The 17,204-nt window shown below is 37.7% G+C and overlaps 1 protein-coding gene across 1 annotated transcript in view; it reads left to right on the forward strand.

The window, feature by feature from the left end:
- The first annotated feature begins 3,081 nt into the window (after nucleotides 1–3,081).
- LOC106050508 (receptor-type tyrosine-protein phosphatase kappa-like) overlaps nucleotides 3,082–17,204 on the forward strand; it is a 36,120-nt gene continuing 21,997 nt past the window's right edge. Inside the window, exons 1-11 of the mRNA XM_056028655.1 lie at nucleotides 3,082–3,226; nucleotides 3,476–3,566; nucleotides 3,930–4,049; nucleotides 7,074–7,159; nucleotides 7,308–7,402; nucleotides 8,470–8,557; nucleotides 9,008–9,106; nucleotides 9,373–9,524; nucleotides 11,139–11,175; nucleotides 12,671–12,768; nucleotides 12,934–13,053. Of these exons, the coding sequence (XP_055884630.1) occupies nucleotides 7,150–7,159; nucleotides 7,308–7,402; nucleotides 8,470–8,557; nucleotides 9,008–9,106; nucleotides 9,373–9,524; nucleotides 11,139–11,175; nucleotides 12,671–12,768; nucleotides 12,934–13,053 (699 nt within the window). The 5' untranslated portion in view covers nucleotides 3,082–3,226; nucleotides 3,476–3,566; nucleotides 3,930–4,049; nucleotides 7,074–7,149. The remainder of the gene's footprint in view (nucleotides 3,227–3,475; nucleotides 3,567–3,929; nucleotides 4,050–7,073; nucleotides 7,160–7,307; nucleotides 7,403–8,469; nucleotides 8,558–9,007; nucleotides 9,107–9,372; nucleotides 9,525–11,138; nucleotides 11,176–12,670; nucleotides 12,769–12,933; nucleotides 13,054–17,204) is intronic.

A 17,204-nucleotide genomic window follows, 5' to 3' on the forward strand; every position in this document is an offset into this window, starting at 1 on the left:
CGCCACCAGGCTTTATTTTAAAGAGTCTCCCTCGAAAAACAGGCAGCGGAGGAGGTTTAGCAATACTGTACAGAGATAGTCTAGCCAAGTATGTAACAATAAGACCTGACAGCTCAACGTACACCACCTTTGAGATGTGCGTGTTTCACCTTTCCCACCACAGTAGAACACTGACTTTTATTTTCCTGTACCGCCCACCACCAAGCAAGAGAAATAAATTGACAACAAAAGTTTTCATCGAAGAATTTCAAGACCTCCTTGACAATTACATAGCAACAAAAGATCTATTTGTCCTAGGCGATGTGAACTTGCATTTTGACAGTGAAAATGAGACATACGCGGTGTCGCTGAAAAACGCGCTAAATAATAGCAACGTAGACCAACTGATAAACGTTCAAACACACGTGAAAGGTCATACTGGATTGTTACAAATGCAAGTGAGCTTATAGCCAAACTCAATGTCTTAGACCGCGGCTTGTCTGATCATTTTCGCGTACACTTTGAAATGCGCCTATCAAAAGCAAAAGGGCCAAAGAAAAACACGTTTTCCCTTAGTAAACTTTAAAGCCATAGATATTGCCTCCTTCAAAATGGACGTGACCTCTTTGCTGTTGCAACAGAGCAACACAGACGTTCTCAGCAATTACAGTTCTTGTTTGAAAAAGTTGCTGGACAGCCATGCACCTATCGTACAGTCTCAGGCCATCTGCACCCTGGATGACGGAAGACATAAAGACTCCCAAACTTATTCACCGACGTGCCGAACGTACATTCCAAAAGACAGGTCGGACGATACATCGACAAATATATATCCTAGAAAAAAAAACAAGGTAAACCGCATGATTAGAGACGCAAAAGCTAGGCACATTTTGACCAAAAATAGAAACTTCTGATTCTTCAAAGGAGCTATTTAGGATCACCGCTGAAATATTAGGGGAGCAGATAAAGAGCTTGTTACGCCATCTATCCTTGTATTGTTCACTATGTATGCATACCCACTCAGCAGTGTAAATTCTGCAAGGGTCGTTATCTTCAGCTGCGCAGATTAGGCCGGATCCGACCATAATTAACAACAGATTTAAAAACAAAAGCTTTTTCTAGCATTCATACTCTTCCGCCTTGACTACTGCAGCAACGCCCTGCTAGCAGGTACACCCGATGACAAAATCGCCAAACTGCAACGTATTCAGAACAACGCTGCAAGAATAGTTTTAAAGAAAACAAGACGAGACTCTGCTTCTACGCTCTTGCGCACGTTCCATTGGCTTCCCGTGAAAGCGAGAATCAACTATAATGTGGCCACACTTTGTCATCAGTGTATCTATAACAAAGAAATGCCTTTGTACCTTAGAGAAATGATCATTCCATATGTCCTTCTGAGAGCCCTACGCTCAATGGATTCAACGCTTCTAGTGGTGCCATCTCCCTCAAAAGCTACGGTCTGCGGGCATTTTTATTCCACGGTTTGGAACTCAATCCACATTGATCTATACAGACAACATGCTACACTAATTTTTAGAAAAAAAATTTAAGACCTATCTTTTTAAATATTTTCTAGATTAGTTTGTCATTTTAGCTCTCATGTTTATGTTTGTAATGTTATCACAGCGCCTTGAGCCTTTTGTTTTTGAACAACGCTCTAGAAATTAAATCAATTAAATGTATATATATATATATATATATATGGGGGCGCGGTGTTCAAATCGTTAAGCTGAGGTCCTGGGTTCAAATCCCGGTAAAGGCTGGGATTTTGAATTTCTGGATTTTAGGGCGCCCCTGAGTCAACCCAACTATAATGGGTACCTGACTTTAGTTGGGGAAAGTAAAGGCGGTTGGTCGTTGTGCTGGCCACATAACACCCTGCTCGATAACCGTTGGCCATAGAAACAGATGACCTTAACATCATCTGCCCCATAGATCGTAAGGTCTGAAAAGGGAAACTTGACTTTACTTTATATATATATATTTCTGAATCTTCTATATCATATATTCCTTTCTCGTAAGCCAGTGTAAGCTAAATGTTTTTCTACTACATATGTTCTTAATATTTTTTCCATAAAAATCTAACGTATGAGTAGCTTCCACGAGTCACGTCTATGCGTTTCTTATATATATTTTTCCTCTGTAGGTATTGCATGAGTATCTTCTATGTATATCTACTTTTAGTATTAAATACATGTTTTTTATATAGTATTTCGTTTTTGAAATATTTTAGCATTGTATCTTTAATTGTTTTATTTAATTGCAGTTTGTGAGGATGACACATATGGGACTGCTTGCAGTAAAAATTGTAGTCTGTTTTGTCTAACAGCTAGGAACGGGTCACAATGTCACCACATCAGCGGTGACTGTTATGGCGGTTGTACTGAAGGCTATAAGAATCCTTCCTGCAATGAATATAAGACAACATAAAATATATTCATTACAACAAATTAAATTATGAAATAATTAGCACACGTGCCCCATTCACCACGCAGGTGATTTTTGAATAGAAGAATTATCAATACAAAGCTCGGAGCTTGAAGATAATTGTATTCTGAAAATACAATCTCTAAATATAGTTCTCTTCTTCGCTCAAGAGTTTGGACGAGAAGAAGAAGCAAAGGAAAGATCACTCTCTTTTTTCTGCGGATAGTCACCCCACGAAAAAAACAAGAAAAGGGGGGGGGGAGAAAAAGTATGCACAAAATAGCAGGGCCGGACCGTAGTGACCAAGAAAGATCACTCTTTATTTTTTTATTTCTACCTCACGTAAAGAAGAGGGAGGGGGGGGGAGAGAACAAGTAATCTACTCTGTAGTAACTATCGAGGCGACAGAGAGCACGGCTAAGGAAAAAAAAGAGGGTGGGGGAGAACAAGTTTTTTTTTCATCCTTCACTACGAATGGCTGCCTGGTCGTGCGGTTTGCGCGTTGGACTGTTGATAGTCCCAGGTTCGAACCCTGCCCGCTCCCATCCCCCTTCGTCCTGCGGGAGGTTTAAACTAGGAAGTAAACTATCTTCAAATTTGAAGCTTAATTTTATTATACCAATTTGTTTATTTTTTGTTTTGTTTTTGTTTTTGTTATGTCTTATAGTTTGTACAGAAAATACTTTTGGTCAAAACTGTGCTCAAAATTGTAGTTTGCATTGCGCAACAAATAATTCAGCCTCACGATGTGACCACAGAACTGGTGAATGTCTGGTAGGATGTGTGCAAGAATACAAACAGCCTTTCTGTTTGGAAAGTAAGTTTAGAAAGTTGAATAACATATATTGTTACATTTATTTTTCCTCTGATTTTTTAAATAATTAGTCTTCATAAAATCTACACCTTTTTCTTCCCTTCTCTTACACACCTGTCATTTGCTACCAATGAGTTAACTTTCTAATATTTCAGAACATTTTATGAAAAATGCATTTAGTTATAAATATTACATAATATTCAGATGCAGCGTTGATGTGTTTCAATGTATGGATATATTGCCATTCCGCAGGGATCCCTTCTGAAGGCTCTCCATTGACTGTGATTTTATTAATTTGTATCGTTCTTCTGTTAGCGCTCATCGTTGTGGTGATACTTTTCAAGTAAGAGAATCTCTAGGCTGTAGTTTACGTCTCAAGCAAAACAATTTTTTTTTTTTTATAGATTACTCTTAACTGTTAACTTAACTTCTATTCCAGTGGCGTAGCTATGAATTTGCCAATTTTTTGGGGGCCCCCGGGGGCTTGACCTCATTAGGGGGGGGCTCAGCATTTTGCGTAATATTTAATACTTAATGTAAAAAAAACACTAATTTGAGGGCTCCCTTCAATTGAGGTCCTTGGAGGATTTTCAGATTCTTCCCCTTATTCCCCCACCCTAGCTACGTCTCTTCTATTCATTTGCTAAGACTTTGCTGTGGTGCCATCTTTTAATTCTATTTTTTTATGTTTTGGATGTTCTTTCAGATTTAAAGACAGTCTACTTCCTAAGCCAAATGTACAGGACGACGGGGGAGAGCAGCGGACAGGTTACGAACTCGTTACCATCAACACAACCGAACGACAGTCCAGCGCGCATGTGACAAGGTGCATTAGGATTTGGCCGTTTTGGGTGTCTATGGGGTTTTATGATTTGAGAACCCACACTTGCACATATAATCTAAAGGCACAGCGTTATGATGCAGGCAACAAATACTATATTTAGATGTAAAAAATTATGTACAGTTTATTATACAAGAGAAATAATTACAAGGTGAAATGCTGTACAGTAGCTAGGATGGGATCTAGCGTATTTACATATATAGGTCTATCATCATTCGATTTGAGAACCAAGTGGTCTGAGTGTCATTTGGCTGGTTGCTTAGCTTTAGTTCCGGTGCTGCACTGGTGAGACGGGTGTGGCTGGTACTGATGCTGTCTGCTGGTGGGCTGGCGTGGTGGATCCAGGCTTCGGGTGCAGTCCAAAGCTGCGTCTACCATTCAGCCAATCCAGCGTCTAGCGTGTTGCTTGAACACTTATGAAGATATGAAGATAAGTAAGACTGGTATCTGCAGATCTGGTGCCAATAAATCTGGTATCAGCTTTAGGTTGATAGGACACCTAGTGGAGGTTGCCTACAAATAAAAGCTGCAACGACATGATGCATTAATAGGTTTAGCCATAATGATACCACTGGAGAGTAGATGTCTTTCCGCAAAGAACATCTTCAAAATGATGTAGATAAACTATAACTAGTTTCATAAATAGTAAAGGGTGCTAACAAATAAGTGTTGTATTCCATTAAGACAATGATGCCCAAACTACGGCCCGAGGGCCATATCCGGCCCGAAAGTGGTTCCATCCGGCCCACCGCTATGTCGGCACTAAGTGTAAAAATCTACCTTCCAAACAAACAAAATAAAAGTTTAAAAAATGTATCTTTACCTACGTTTGGGCCCTCACTTTTTCTCTGATGGATTGTTATCATAATCTTTAACATTTCTGTGTTGATGAAATGGGACACTGAATGTAGAATCTCCCTGGAAAAGTTAACAGATCTTTACTTTTTTTTTCTTGAACATGATAATAAGGCAACATATTTATTTTATTAAGAAAGTGTGGCTGTTTAATAAAACAAAAAATAAAAACGGCATTACAAAACTAATATGGTGATATATGTTTGAGCGCGAATTAAAGATTGTTAAACTACGCCTAGATATTGGAGGATCTATGGAAATATTTATCAAAAAGAGACCACAGAATTAGCCGGTGTTGCTCACATTTAAGTAGAGAAATAAAGGTTATGTCTGACTCCTAAAAAAAGTATAATTGTCAAATAACCTGTTAATTAAGTATCAAATCCATATGTTTCTACCAAAATAGTTTCAGAACAATTTCATTTCAATTTACAACTTCTCTTTCATGTGGCCCACGAGATGAGTGTTGGAAATTATAATGGCCCGCGGGTTGAATTAGGTTGGGCATCACTGCATTAAGGGATACAGCTATAATAGCGGGGAATCCGATAAAGGGAAATAACAAGTAGTAATAAGTAACAAAGTAATAGGAGTAATGTACACCAGTCACGGTGAGATAATTACGTATATTGCTTAGACAAATGAGATGTAAGGGGAAACGGAGATCAACGTCTGATACTCGCCCGTGCTCTCACATAAGTAAACATAGAGCATAGGTAAATACATACTTAGTAATAAGACTTGTTTACAGAAATATTATAATAATTCCCTGCCAAGGAATTGATCAATAATAATATATTAAAGGCATATGCTGAGCGATAATTCATCAGCGATATAGTAATAATAATAATAATAATAATAATAGCTGAAGAGCTAAATTGTCATAATCAGAATAGACAATGAATTATAGTCCAGATGAAGGGGATGACTTTGACTATTCAGCCGTGAAAGTCGTGGTATAAAATATAATACATAAGGCAATCTACTTACATTATCCATGATAAGAAATACATGCATATATGTACACAAATAATGTAGTAAATAATTCACAAATTTATACACATCCCTAAGAAAAATGGTTCTCAAGCACTTTACTAAGTAACATATCACCAATCCAAAGTGTGAGAAATAGGGGGGGGGGTGAGAATATGTAGAGCTCAAGCAAGAGACCGGTGCGCTCCCTGTCAGCTCTCAAGCGTGAATAACTCGGACAGTAAAATCTTGTCCATATTCACGTGGCGAGAGGGGTGTGGGAGCAAATGTGGCCCAGACTATCTGGCGTCTTTCGACAAAGAGTTCCACTCTTGACAGCGACGAAAGTTTCCGGGGGATAAACATTGCGCGAGGGCGCGTATGTTGAAAGTCCAGGAGCTTTGCCCAGGTGGTCAGAGAACAAAGGGGGGAGGGAGAGATGGTCGGAGGTGGCCAGGGCAAGGTAGATTACACCTCGATACTTGCTAGCGCCAGCCGATCAACTTTGCCCTATGCGTTTGAATTGAATGGGCTCTTTGAAGTGACCAGCCGCTTCCGGAAAGGGGGGGGGGTCCACGGATGTTTGCCAAGATAGATATTTTGAGCGTACTCTTGTCAAGAGTCTAGTGTGGCTCGTGTCAAGGTGGGGTTGGTAAATGTGACTCTGTTCCTAGGGGGGCGGGGTTGGATTGGAGGGGTTATGGTGATGTTTTAGCTCTTGATTGGCTAAATTAGTAAAATTGATGATTAATAGCGTGTGAATAAATTAATTAAATGCTTAGACCTGAGTGATACATTGAGTGAGCTAAAACGGTTTGTCACAGCGCATACCAACTGACCAGGCAGCCACCCTTAACAGCAGTGGCGTAGAGAGCAAAACGTGCTCCCTGGGCAAGATACATTATTTGCGCCCCCCATGAAGGTAGCGCCGGGGCATCCTGCACCCTTGCCTCCCCCTCACTACGCCTCTGCTCAACAGCTATCCTTTAATTACGAGATTTTAGATCTATATCCTGCTTTAGTTTGATTAACAAAGAAATGGCTTGATTTAGCCTGCTGTTTATTATTAGACTATTTATGCGTTCATTTCGTAATTCTGTATATTTTTAAAATCATATAAACCTTTGCTCAAGTGATAGTCGAAGAGATAAAGTGCTGTGTTTATTTCTTGTTTGAATATAGCAAGGAGGCGAGGTCAAAAATATATACACAATGTGAAAGTCTTAGCAGAACTAATTTAAACGAATCATATTCCAACATGGAAGAGGGTAATTAAGTATTTTATTTTCAATAGATTTATCATTTTAACACCTAATTTTTATTCTTTTTTACTAATTACCTCTATTAATAAACACAATTATAAATCGTACTACTGCATTTAACAAATTAATCATTGTTTTCTTATTATTATTATAGTCCCAGTCCAACAACTTCCAACATCAATAAGTGTCAAAGACCTGGGTTTATACATCTACACACATAACAGTAAATTTTTCCAGGACGAATTCAAGGTACACTTTCACATGTTTAATCAGGGCTGTATTTTCATTATGGAATTAACTTCTACTAAATGCGATTTTTTTTTGGCTACCATTAAAACATAAAACAGCGTAGCAAATGTGAGAAGTCTAATTAGCTTCGTTTCTTTTGCTCTCGGCGAGGTTCGTACCAGAACGGCACGAGAGTGACATGTCCAAGCCAGCATATTCTTCTCTGTGTAAGAAGAGCATAGATGCTGTGTATATTGACTTCTTTCCAAACGTTCTGGTTGGAGACTTGATCTCTCCAGAATATGCACATTATGCGGCGAAGGCATATCCAATCCATGCTCTTGTTGCATATATGTTGGCAAACTCTCATTACCATATAGAAGAGTACTCACAACACAGGCATTGTATACAATATATAAGATAAGATAATTTTATTGATCCAATCAAATGGAAATTCAGTTTGACTACAATTGACAACATCAGCGTAACTACTGTACAATAACAGTATTGATGAAAAATTTGAACAACATTCATACACGAAACACATTCACAATCATTATGAATTTGACTTCTATGTACTTCTCGATGACGACAGCTGATCTTGTAACACTATGACCGAAAGTGGGATAAAGGAGTTTTTAAATCTTTCAGTTTTAGTCCTAATGGAAAGGAGACGACCACTTCGTTCAGATCTTATGTAACAGTGTTTTGATGGGTGCAGGTTGTCCTTAAGAATCGAGAGTGTTTTGGAAAGGCATCTTTCATGAAAAAGCTCTCCAAGAGATGGTAGCTGTATTCGAGTAATATGCGATGCTTTTTTAATTAGTCTATTTAGTCTAAGTCTTTGTGCCAGTGAAATATTAATATACCAGCAGGTGATGGCAAAGTTAATTAGACTGTTGATGGTTGCTGTATATCACAATGCAGCGTCATGTACAATCGATAAACATATTTTAATTATTTTTTAGTTTTTAACATATTAAGTAAACATACAGAAATTGATTAAAATCAAATGTTTTGTTTCAATTGAAAATGTATTTATATGCTCAATAAAGTAAAATTCTGTTCATTTTGTGTGTATTTCCTAGAGAATTCCCGAACCTGCCAATGTTACTTATAAAGTGGGACTGAGTAAACAAAATAACAGAAAGAATCGCTACAAGGACATTATTCCATGTATGTATCAGACCGCCATATAAAGTAACTTAAAATTTCATCATAAGGCATGCTATCTTTTAACATTTACCATCACGTAGAAAATACAAGACACCGATCACAAAATAACTAGACACATAAACAGTTTGTTCTTGTGGCAATGACATCGTATAGCCATAAATAACTCACTGTTGTACATTTCGAAAAGTAATGTTAAAAGAAACAATGTGCTATCCTACAAACTGTTTGCTCCAATTATGCAGTTATTAGTAATGCACAATTGCAAACAAATTTCTTCACGAAGAATAAAGATTACTTTCATTATTATTTAAATTACATACATTTTTAAAAATATTTATTACTTTAAAAATGTATATAAATAAAAATTATAATTTAACAATTGTAATGTATATCATTTTTTTTTAAATATTATTCCTTTACTTCTGACCTAACATTTCCAATTCTTGACAGACGATCATTCTCGCGTCCATCTCCAGGCCTTAAATGAACCCGAGGACGACTATATCAACGCATCTTATGTTAGGGTAGGTAACTACTGTTACAGTCTCAGTTGAAATTGCCTGTTAAATGTTCACCTCGGGTTAAGAGGGTAAAAAGACACGTGAAACTCCTGATATAGAAACAGGAAGTAGAATGACTAAATTGACTTTTAGTTCAGGCAGTGAGTAGTATTTTTTGGTCCGGTAAGAACGGTAGCGACTTAGAGAGTAAAGTAGTAATTTTGAGTCAAAAAGTATCTTTCTGGCAGTCAAAGCCAGTGGTCACTTGAGACATGCTTTTGTACTAGTTATTATTCTGTACTATTATTATTGAAGTATTTGTACCCGCTGTGATGCGGACGTTACTAGAAGTCTATTTTGGAGATTTTGACATGTTGGATATATTTGATACCGCTGCGGATAGACGTTGTTTCTTCATTTATTGGCCTCCTTCAGTCGTAGAACGACTATGGATCATCTCAGAGCAAGTGAGATGAAAGACTGGGCATTGTTTATGGTCGGAACGATGTCGCCCACACAGCAGTTCCCCCCTCTCCGCACAGCTGATGTGACCAAAGGAACGGAATATCCAATACAGTTTGGGATCAGTAGCGCAGCAGGATCTGCCAGGCTGTAGCACGGTGCACAGTCTGCTTAAGGGTCACCAGCTCCTGATTTTTCCTCAGAGTCTCCCGAAGCCTTTCTCGTGTTTAGGTATAGCCGCAGGGCAGCAGAGGTTTGGATTCAGAGTTTTCCTTCTCCTAGATGGGTAGCCAACCAAGGATAACGAGCTCCTCCTGCCCGAAGCTTACTGGTTTAGGCGCCAGTTGCTCGCCTTTGCCCCTTCTCCTGTCTGTGGTAACGGTTCCACCAGGCTTAGTAACTGAGCCACACGTGAAGGCCAGAAGTTGGACTGGTTGTCAGAGGCTATTTGAGACGCATGCCATTGGAAGCACTTTGTAGGTAACGATGGGCTCAAGACCATTACCACTTCCGGGTTAACAACATTGCGGAACCCGTTGTTTCTTATTGGATCATGTAACTGCCAAGAAGTGCGGTAGTATTATTACTGTCATCAAATAAACTTTATATTTTGTCTGCTAAAATGGCGTTAAGTCAATCAGTAGTATCTATGTTTGTCACGTGTCAAGTGTGACTCCAGGGAAGCACGAAAGTACAGGGGCGGACTGGGTGTCGAAATCGGCCCGGGCATTTCTATACAATCCGGCCAATAAATTTTATATTATCATATAATGGGCATCTAATTATAGACCTACCTGTGCTCAAAGTCATTATGCTAAGTGTGATAATGTATCGGTATGCATTCATACAGTGAACTCTAAATCTTTATAGAAATATATGCCTTATGTTGCTTTTTAATCCCTTAGTGTGTATGCCCTAAAAAGATGAAGCCTTCTTAGTAGCACTATCTAGGGATGTAGGCCATCACAATATTTCGGAAAATGTGTAATATTAAAACAGTATTACACTGTAGAGTCTGTGAAAGTTTGTTGGGTTTTTTAAACACAACGCTCAGATGGACATTTAATAAGGTTTTATAAAACAAACCTTTAACAATTTGATGCGTGCCATAGTGGCATCCAAGCGGCCCTTTCGTGGCCCTACCAGCCCATTTGGGTACCGGCCCACTGGGCATTTGCCCAAATGCCCATATAGCCAGTCCGCCCCTGCACGAAACCAGCATTCTACGACATTCGCGACACACTAATAGTGACCAGTCTCATGTGTAATAGTATAATACTACGTCAACACACGTAACGTTGACAACTACCACAAACAAACTTTCATTCGTTGCTTTTGGAGTCTCACGTTGGCAATGACTAGTGATAGGGAAACGTTTGATCAATTAAAAAATTAGTCAGCATCTCACTTAAATATTTTGTTTCTTTACTTGACTAACTATATTCCACACATTCGAAATTATTTTTTTCCTCTATATTCTCTATATTCGATACTATCTTTCGTTTATATTCTGTATATTCGATACTATTTCTTGCCTCTATATTCAATACTATTTATCTTTTCTATATTCCATTTATTGGATACTACTTTTTTACATCTGATATTTTTATTTTTTATAGAATCATCAAAACCGATACAAATATATTGCAACACAAGGTGAATATTTTATTTTAAAAAAATAAATTAAAAACATATATTAATGATATGAATTAATGATATGAATTAATGATAATGGTTAATGATAAGAATATATATAAATCTTGAGATAAAGAATATTAAACTTCTTTCTTTAAAATAGGTTTTTGATTCAGTAGCAGCAAATGTTAAAATATTTTAAAAGTAATATTTATGTGGAGGCGTAATGACTGAGTGGTTAAGCTTGGCTTCTGAACCTGGGATCGTGGGTTCGAATCTCGATGATGGCTGGGATTTTGAGCGTCGTGATTTTTAGGGCGCCCCTGTGTCCACCCAACTCTAATATGCACCTGACCTTCAGGGGCGGACTGGCTATATGGGCATTTGGGCAAATGCCCGGTGGGCCGGTACCCAAATGGGCCGGTAGGGCCACCGAAATGGCCTGATCGAAGTCCCTATGGCACATATCAAGTTGTTAAAGGTTTTATAATATCCTTATTATGTTATCATTATTATTTGTATAAAAGGCCCTCTGAGCGTCGTGTTTAAACAAAAAGTCTTTTAATCAAACACATTTTCCGAAAATAAAATGTAGAATGTAGACAGTGCTACTAGTAGGCTTCATCTTTTAAGGGCCTACATAATTGCTGATTTAAAAAGACGCTATATTGCTTATTAAGATATAGAGTTCACTGTATGCATGCATATCGATACATTATCAAACTTAACAATGATTTTTAAGGACCGATACACCTAGACATGGATGCCCATCACGTATATAATAGAGAATTTGTGGGCCGAATTTTATAGAAATTCCCGGGCCGATTTTGACACCCAGTCCGCCCCTGCTTACCTTAGTTGGGGAAAGTAAAAATGGTTGGTCGTTGTGCTGGCCACATGACGCCCTACTGGTTAACCATTGGCCAAAGAAACAGATGATCATCTATACACCACAGGGTCTGAATAGGGAACTTTACTTAATATTGTATGTGAAATTGTATATGAAATTAACGAAATACAAAGTCTGGTGTATTGAATAATATATGCTTATACAGTAATACAGTATTGTAATACTTGACGTTTGTAATACTTGACGTTGTATTGAATAATATATGCTTATACAGTAATACAGTATTGTAATACTTGACGTTGTATTGAATAATATATGCTTATACAGTAATACAGTATTTTAATACTTGACGTTTGCAGTCGTGACGTTTTATTATGTGTCTCTTTGCACTGGAATGTGAAGCAAGGTGTTATAGATTTGGTCTATTATACATTCTGGAAAATAAAAATTGAATTTACATAGTAAATAAAGATTCAAATATAATTTTTGAAATATTGAATATAAACCTAAATATAATATAAAATTAAATACATATATAACAATTATCATCCAAGCAAAGCTGTCAAGAACTTCTGTTACTGTAATCAACGCCACTTGAGTTTTAAGTAAAATATTATGCTATACAATATACACAGTTACTATAGATTAACATTCTTTGTTGACCAGGGCCTAACTTTGTCAGTCTGAATGACTTTATCCGGATGTTATGGGAACAAAAAGTGGAACAGGTTGTCATGTTGACCCATCTAGATGAGTATTCAAAGGTAATGTTCTAAATTATTAGTGATATCTTTTTGGGAAATTTACTGAAGCAGCATATTGCATTAGCTTTTAATGATATATTTTAATTCGCGCTATACGAAAAGAGACTTAGAATATATATTAAATAAAGCGTTTACTACATTGTTTGTTCATTTGTGATGTGTCAGGAAAAGTGTGAACAATACTGGCCAACGTCTGGTACCAAAGAGTATGGAACAATAGAAGTTCGATTGACTCATACAAAGAACTTTACCAACTACATAGTGCGATACTTGGAGCTTGTCAAGGTAGACAGTTAGAACTATAGCACTCTTTAGCTAGTTCTTATTTACAGAAATAAAAAGCATTATCATTCTACGCAGTATGCAATATGTTTTGTAAAATGTTTTGTTTGTTTGTTTGTAAAATGTTTTACATAATTCGGATGTTCCTTCAGAGTTGAAGATAGTTTACTTCCTAGTCCAAACCTCCCGCAGGACGTCGGGGGATGGGAGCGGGCAGGGTTTGAACCCTCGACCGTATATATATTTGAACGACAGTCCAGCGTGCAAACCGCAGGACCAGGCAGCCATCCTATATATCTTGGTCGGCAATTTTTTTTTTATTAAATACAATTATGGCCGTTGGCCAAAGAAACAGATGATCATCCATAGACCGCATAGTCTGAATAGGGAACTTTACATAATATTGTATGTGAAATTGTATGTGATATTGTATGTGAAATAGTATGTGATATTGTATGTGAAATTAGCTAAATACAAAGTCTGGTGTATTGAATAATATATGCTTATACAGTATATACCAATTTTTTAAAATGCCACTTTCTAATCCTCATAAGTCTATGACTCTTATAACTCTAGACCTATGGAAGATTACCTCCTTCTGCCTGTCTGAACAAACTTCTGTCTGGGAAAGATCCAAGCAGATATAAATTATTACATCCCTATTACTGATGGCTCATATCCCAAGGTGCTCGGATTAGAAGCGAGGCCAAAGGCTGAGCACATCGGGGAAACTTCCCCCATACATGTTGTAACATAATAGTATTATATGTACATTTGCACACTAGCGCGTCAGTGCAACACCGCTTGTGTTTACGTAATAAATGCAGTTCCTAATATGTCTTCCCTCTTAAACACTAGTTTGTTATTTGTGTAACACAAATATTCTACATGGTGTCAGAATAAAACTTGAAAAGCTGTCCAGACAAAGGTTTTTATTAATCTAATAATGGCTTCTTTTTATTTTGAGCAACCAATCTTGAATTGGAATGCTAAAGATCTGTATCAAGAGTTTATAAGATTTCAACAGCAGGTGAGCTTTTGTTTCAAAGGACCGTTAGCTGGTGCCGATAGTAAACAAAAAGCCGGATGGCTGGGAATGTGGATAGGTCAATAAGGCCGTGAAGTTTACAAAACTCTAAATATTAATGATAGTGAAGAGGGAGATCCGCAATTGCTATTAAAGAAAATAGAAGACTACATAAGGCCAAGACAAAATAAAAGAGTGTCTAGATTTAGAGCACATCAGAGAAAGCAGGTAGAAGGAGAAAGTTTTGATAACTTTGTTAAAGACCTAAAGCTTCTCATTATGGACTGTGAGTATGACAACCCAGACGATATGCTTATTGATTTGATTATTAGTGGAGTCATACACGAAAAGGTACAATTAAGACTACTGGATCAGGGACAGAAGTTGACCCTTAGCAAGGCTATAGAAATTGGACAACAATACGAGATGTCGCAAAGCCAAGTGAAAATGTTTAGGGGCCAAGAAGTTCTAGCGATCAAGAGACAGTCACACAATGTACTCAAGCAGAAGTCTAAAGACAACTCAGATAAATTATGTAGTAAATGCGGCAAGAACCACGAAAAGGGAAAATGTCCAGCAATAGGAACCACATGCAATTTCTGCAAAAAGAAAAACCACTGGTTTCAAATGTGCAGAAAAAGACGCAACGTCAATCTAGTAGAAGATGACAGTCACAGTGATGAAAATATTATACCTGTTAGCACTGCAAGTAGCCAGTATAAAAAGGGTAATATTGAGAATATCAATGTCGTTGAAGACAAGTGGACTGTAAAACTAGTCGTGCATGGCAAGACATTAATTTTTCGTATCGACACTGGTGCAAGATGTAACATTCTTGTCAAGTCAGAGTTTGAAAAGCTCAAAGACAAAGTAAAACTTGCTTATTCAGCAAAGTCGCTCAAGTCTTACTCTAATCATGTTATTAAGACTTTAGGAGCAGTGGTGCTACCTTTGAAAAATAATATCCAAGAGGTGAAAGCAAGGTTTGAGGTAGTAGACATTAGTCAAGAGAACATTTTGAGTGGGGACACAGCAGAATGTTTAGGACTACTACAACGGATTGACAGCATAGAATCCAAGGCAGAAGACGAGTTACAAAGAGAGTTTCCTGAAATGCTTAAAACAACTGGAACACTGCCAGGAGAATACAAGATTCAGTTACAGGAAAATGCTAAAGGAGTTATCCATCCACCACGTCGCTTAGCAGCATCACTACGCAATAAAGTTGAAGAAAAACTTAAAGAAATGCAAGCTGATGGATTTATTACTGCCGTACATGAACCTACTGAATGGGTTAGCTCCATGGTTGTTTCGTTCAGGAATGACAAAGTTAGAATATGTATTGATCCAAAAGATCTCAATAAAGCAATCAGACGGGAACATCACCCGATGAAAACTATTGAAGATGTGATCACTAATATTCCAGATTCGAAGATATTCTCAGTTCTCGATGCCAAGTCAGGGTTTATGCAAATAAAGCTTGAAAGAGAATCTTCATTTCTCACAACTTTCAACACACCTCTGGGAAGATATAGATGGTTACGATTACCCTTTGGAATCAAATCAGCGCCAGAAATTTACCAAAGAATTATGGATGAAATGCTTCAAGGTATTGAAGGAGCATATGTCATCATAGACGACATTCTAGTAGCTGGTAGAGATGTTGAGCATCATGATCACATTTTGAAACAAGTCATGCAAAGAGCAACGAAGTACAATCTAAAGCTGAACTATGACAAGTGCAAGATAAGGCAAAACAGAGTACCTTATATGGGCCATATCTTGTCAGAGAAAGGTTTAGAACCAGATCCAGCAAAGATAAAAGCAATTATTGACATGCCAGCTCCTCAAGACAAAGATGGAATCAGAAGATTTCTAGGTTTAATTCAGTACCTAGCAAAATTTATTCCTAATCTTAGTCAAGCAGATGCTCCAATACGAAAGCTTCTAAAAGATGACATAGAATTTCAATGGAATCATGAACAAAACAAGAGTTTTGAAGAATTGAAACGTCTTTGTACAAACCCTCCAGTTTTGTCATATTATGATGTCAACAAGAACGTAGAGATAGAATGTGATGCAAGTAAAGATGGACTGGGAGCAGTATTACTCCAGGAAGGCCGTATAATTGCATACGCATCAAGAGCTCTCACAGATACAGAAACAAGATATGCTCAGATTGAGAAGGAAATGCTCTCAATTGTGTATAGTACAAGCAAATTTCACTGCTACATATTTGGTAAAGAAGTAACAGTTTATAATGATCACAAACCTCTGGAGCAAATCTTCAAGAAACCTCTATTGTCAGCACCAATGAGAATACAGAAGATGTTAATAAGACTACAGTGGTATGATCTGAAAGTCTGTTACAGAAAAGGCAAGGAAATGTTAATCTCTGATACACTTTCTCGTGCACATCTACCAAATACTGATACACAGACATGTGAATTTACAGATGATTCAGTGCATATGATCTCTGTAAGTGATTCGAAATACAGTGAAATTAAAGACTGTACAAGCAAGGAACTTTCAATGCTTCTGGAAGTAATTATGACTGGTTGGCCAGACACAAGAAGCGAGACTCCAATTGAAGTCAGGCCATATTGGGATTCAAGAGACCAGTTATCAACTTCGGATGGTATTATATACAAAGGTCTGAGAATAGTCATGCCACCAAGCTTACGTAAATACATGTTAAATCTGTTTCACAAGTCTCACTTAGGAATAGTCAAGTGTAAGCAGAGAGCCAGAGAAGTCATGTATTGGCCAGGCATGAATGCAGACATTGAAGTGACAGTTAGGGATTGTAGCAGGTGTGCTGAACATCAGAATCAAAATGTGTCAGAACCGCTAATGCCTACCAAGACACCAGACCTTCCATACAGCATGGTTGGGTGTGATCTGTTTAACTTTGAGGGTAAAAAGTATGTTCTTCTAGTTGACTACTTCTCAAAGTTTATTGATGTCAAAGAACTGTCACAGGAAACCACATCAGATATCATCGAAGCAATGAAGAGTATATTCACATGCCATGGAATACCTAGAAGGTTAAGGTCAGATAGCGGGCCACAATTGGCTTCAAGGGAATTCCTGAATTTCTGTAAATCATACGGAATAGAGCATGAAA

The sequence above is a fragment of the Biomphalaria glabrata genome, chromosome 5, assembly GCF_947242115.1.
Source record: "Biomphalaria glabrata chromosome 5, xgBioGlab47.1, whole genome shotgun sequence".
Lineage (NCBI taxonomy): Eukaryota > Metazoa > Mollusca > Gastropoda > Planorbidae > Biomphalaria > Biomphalaria glabrata.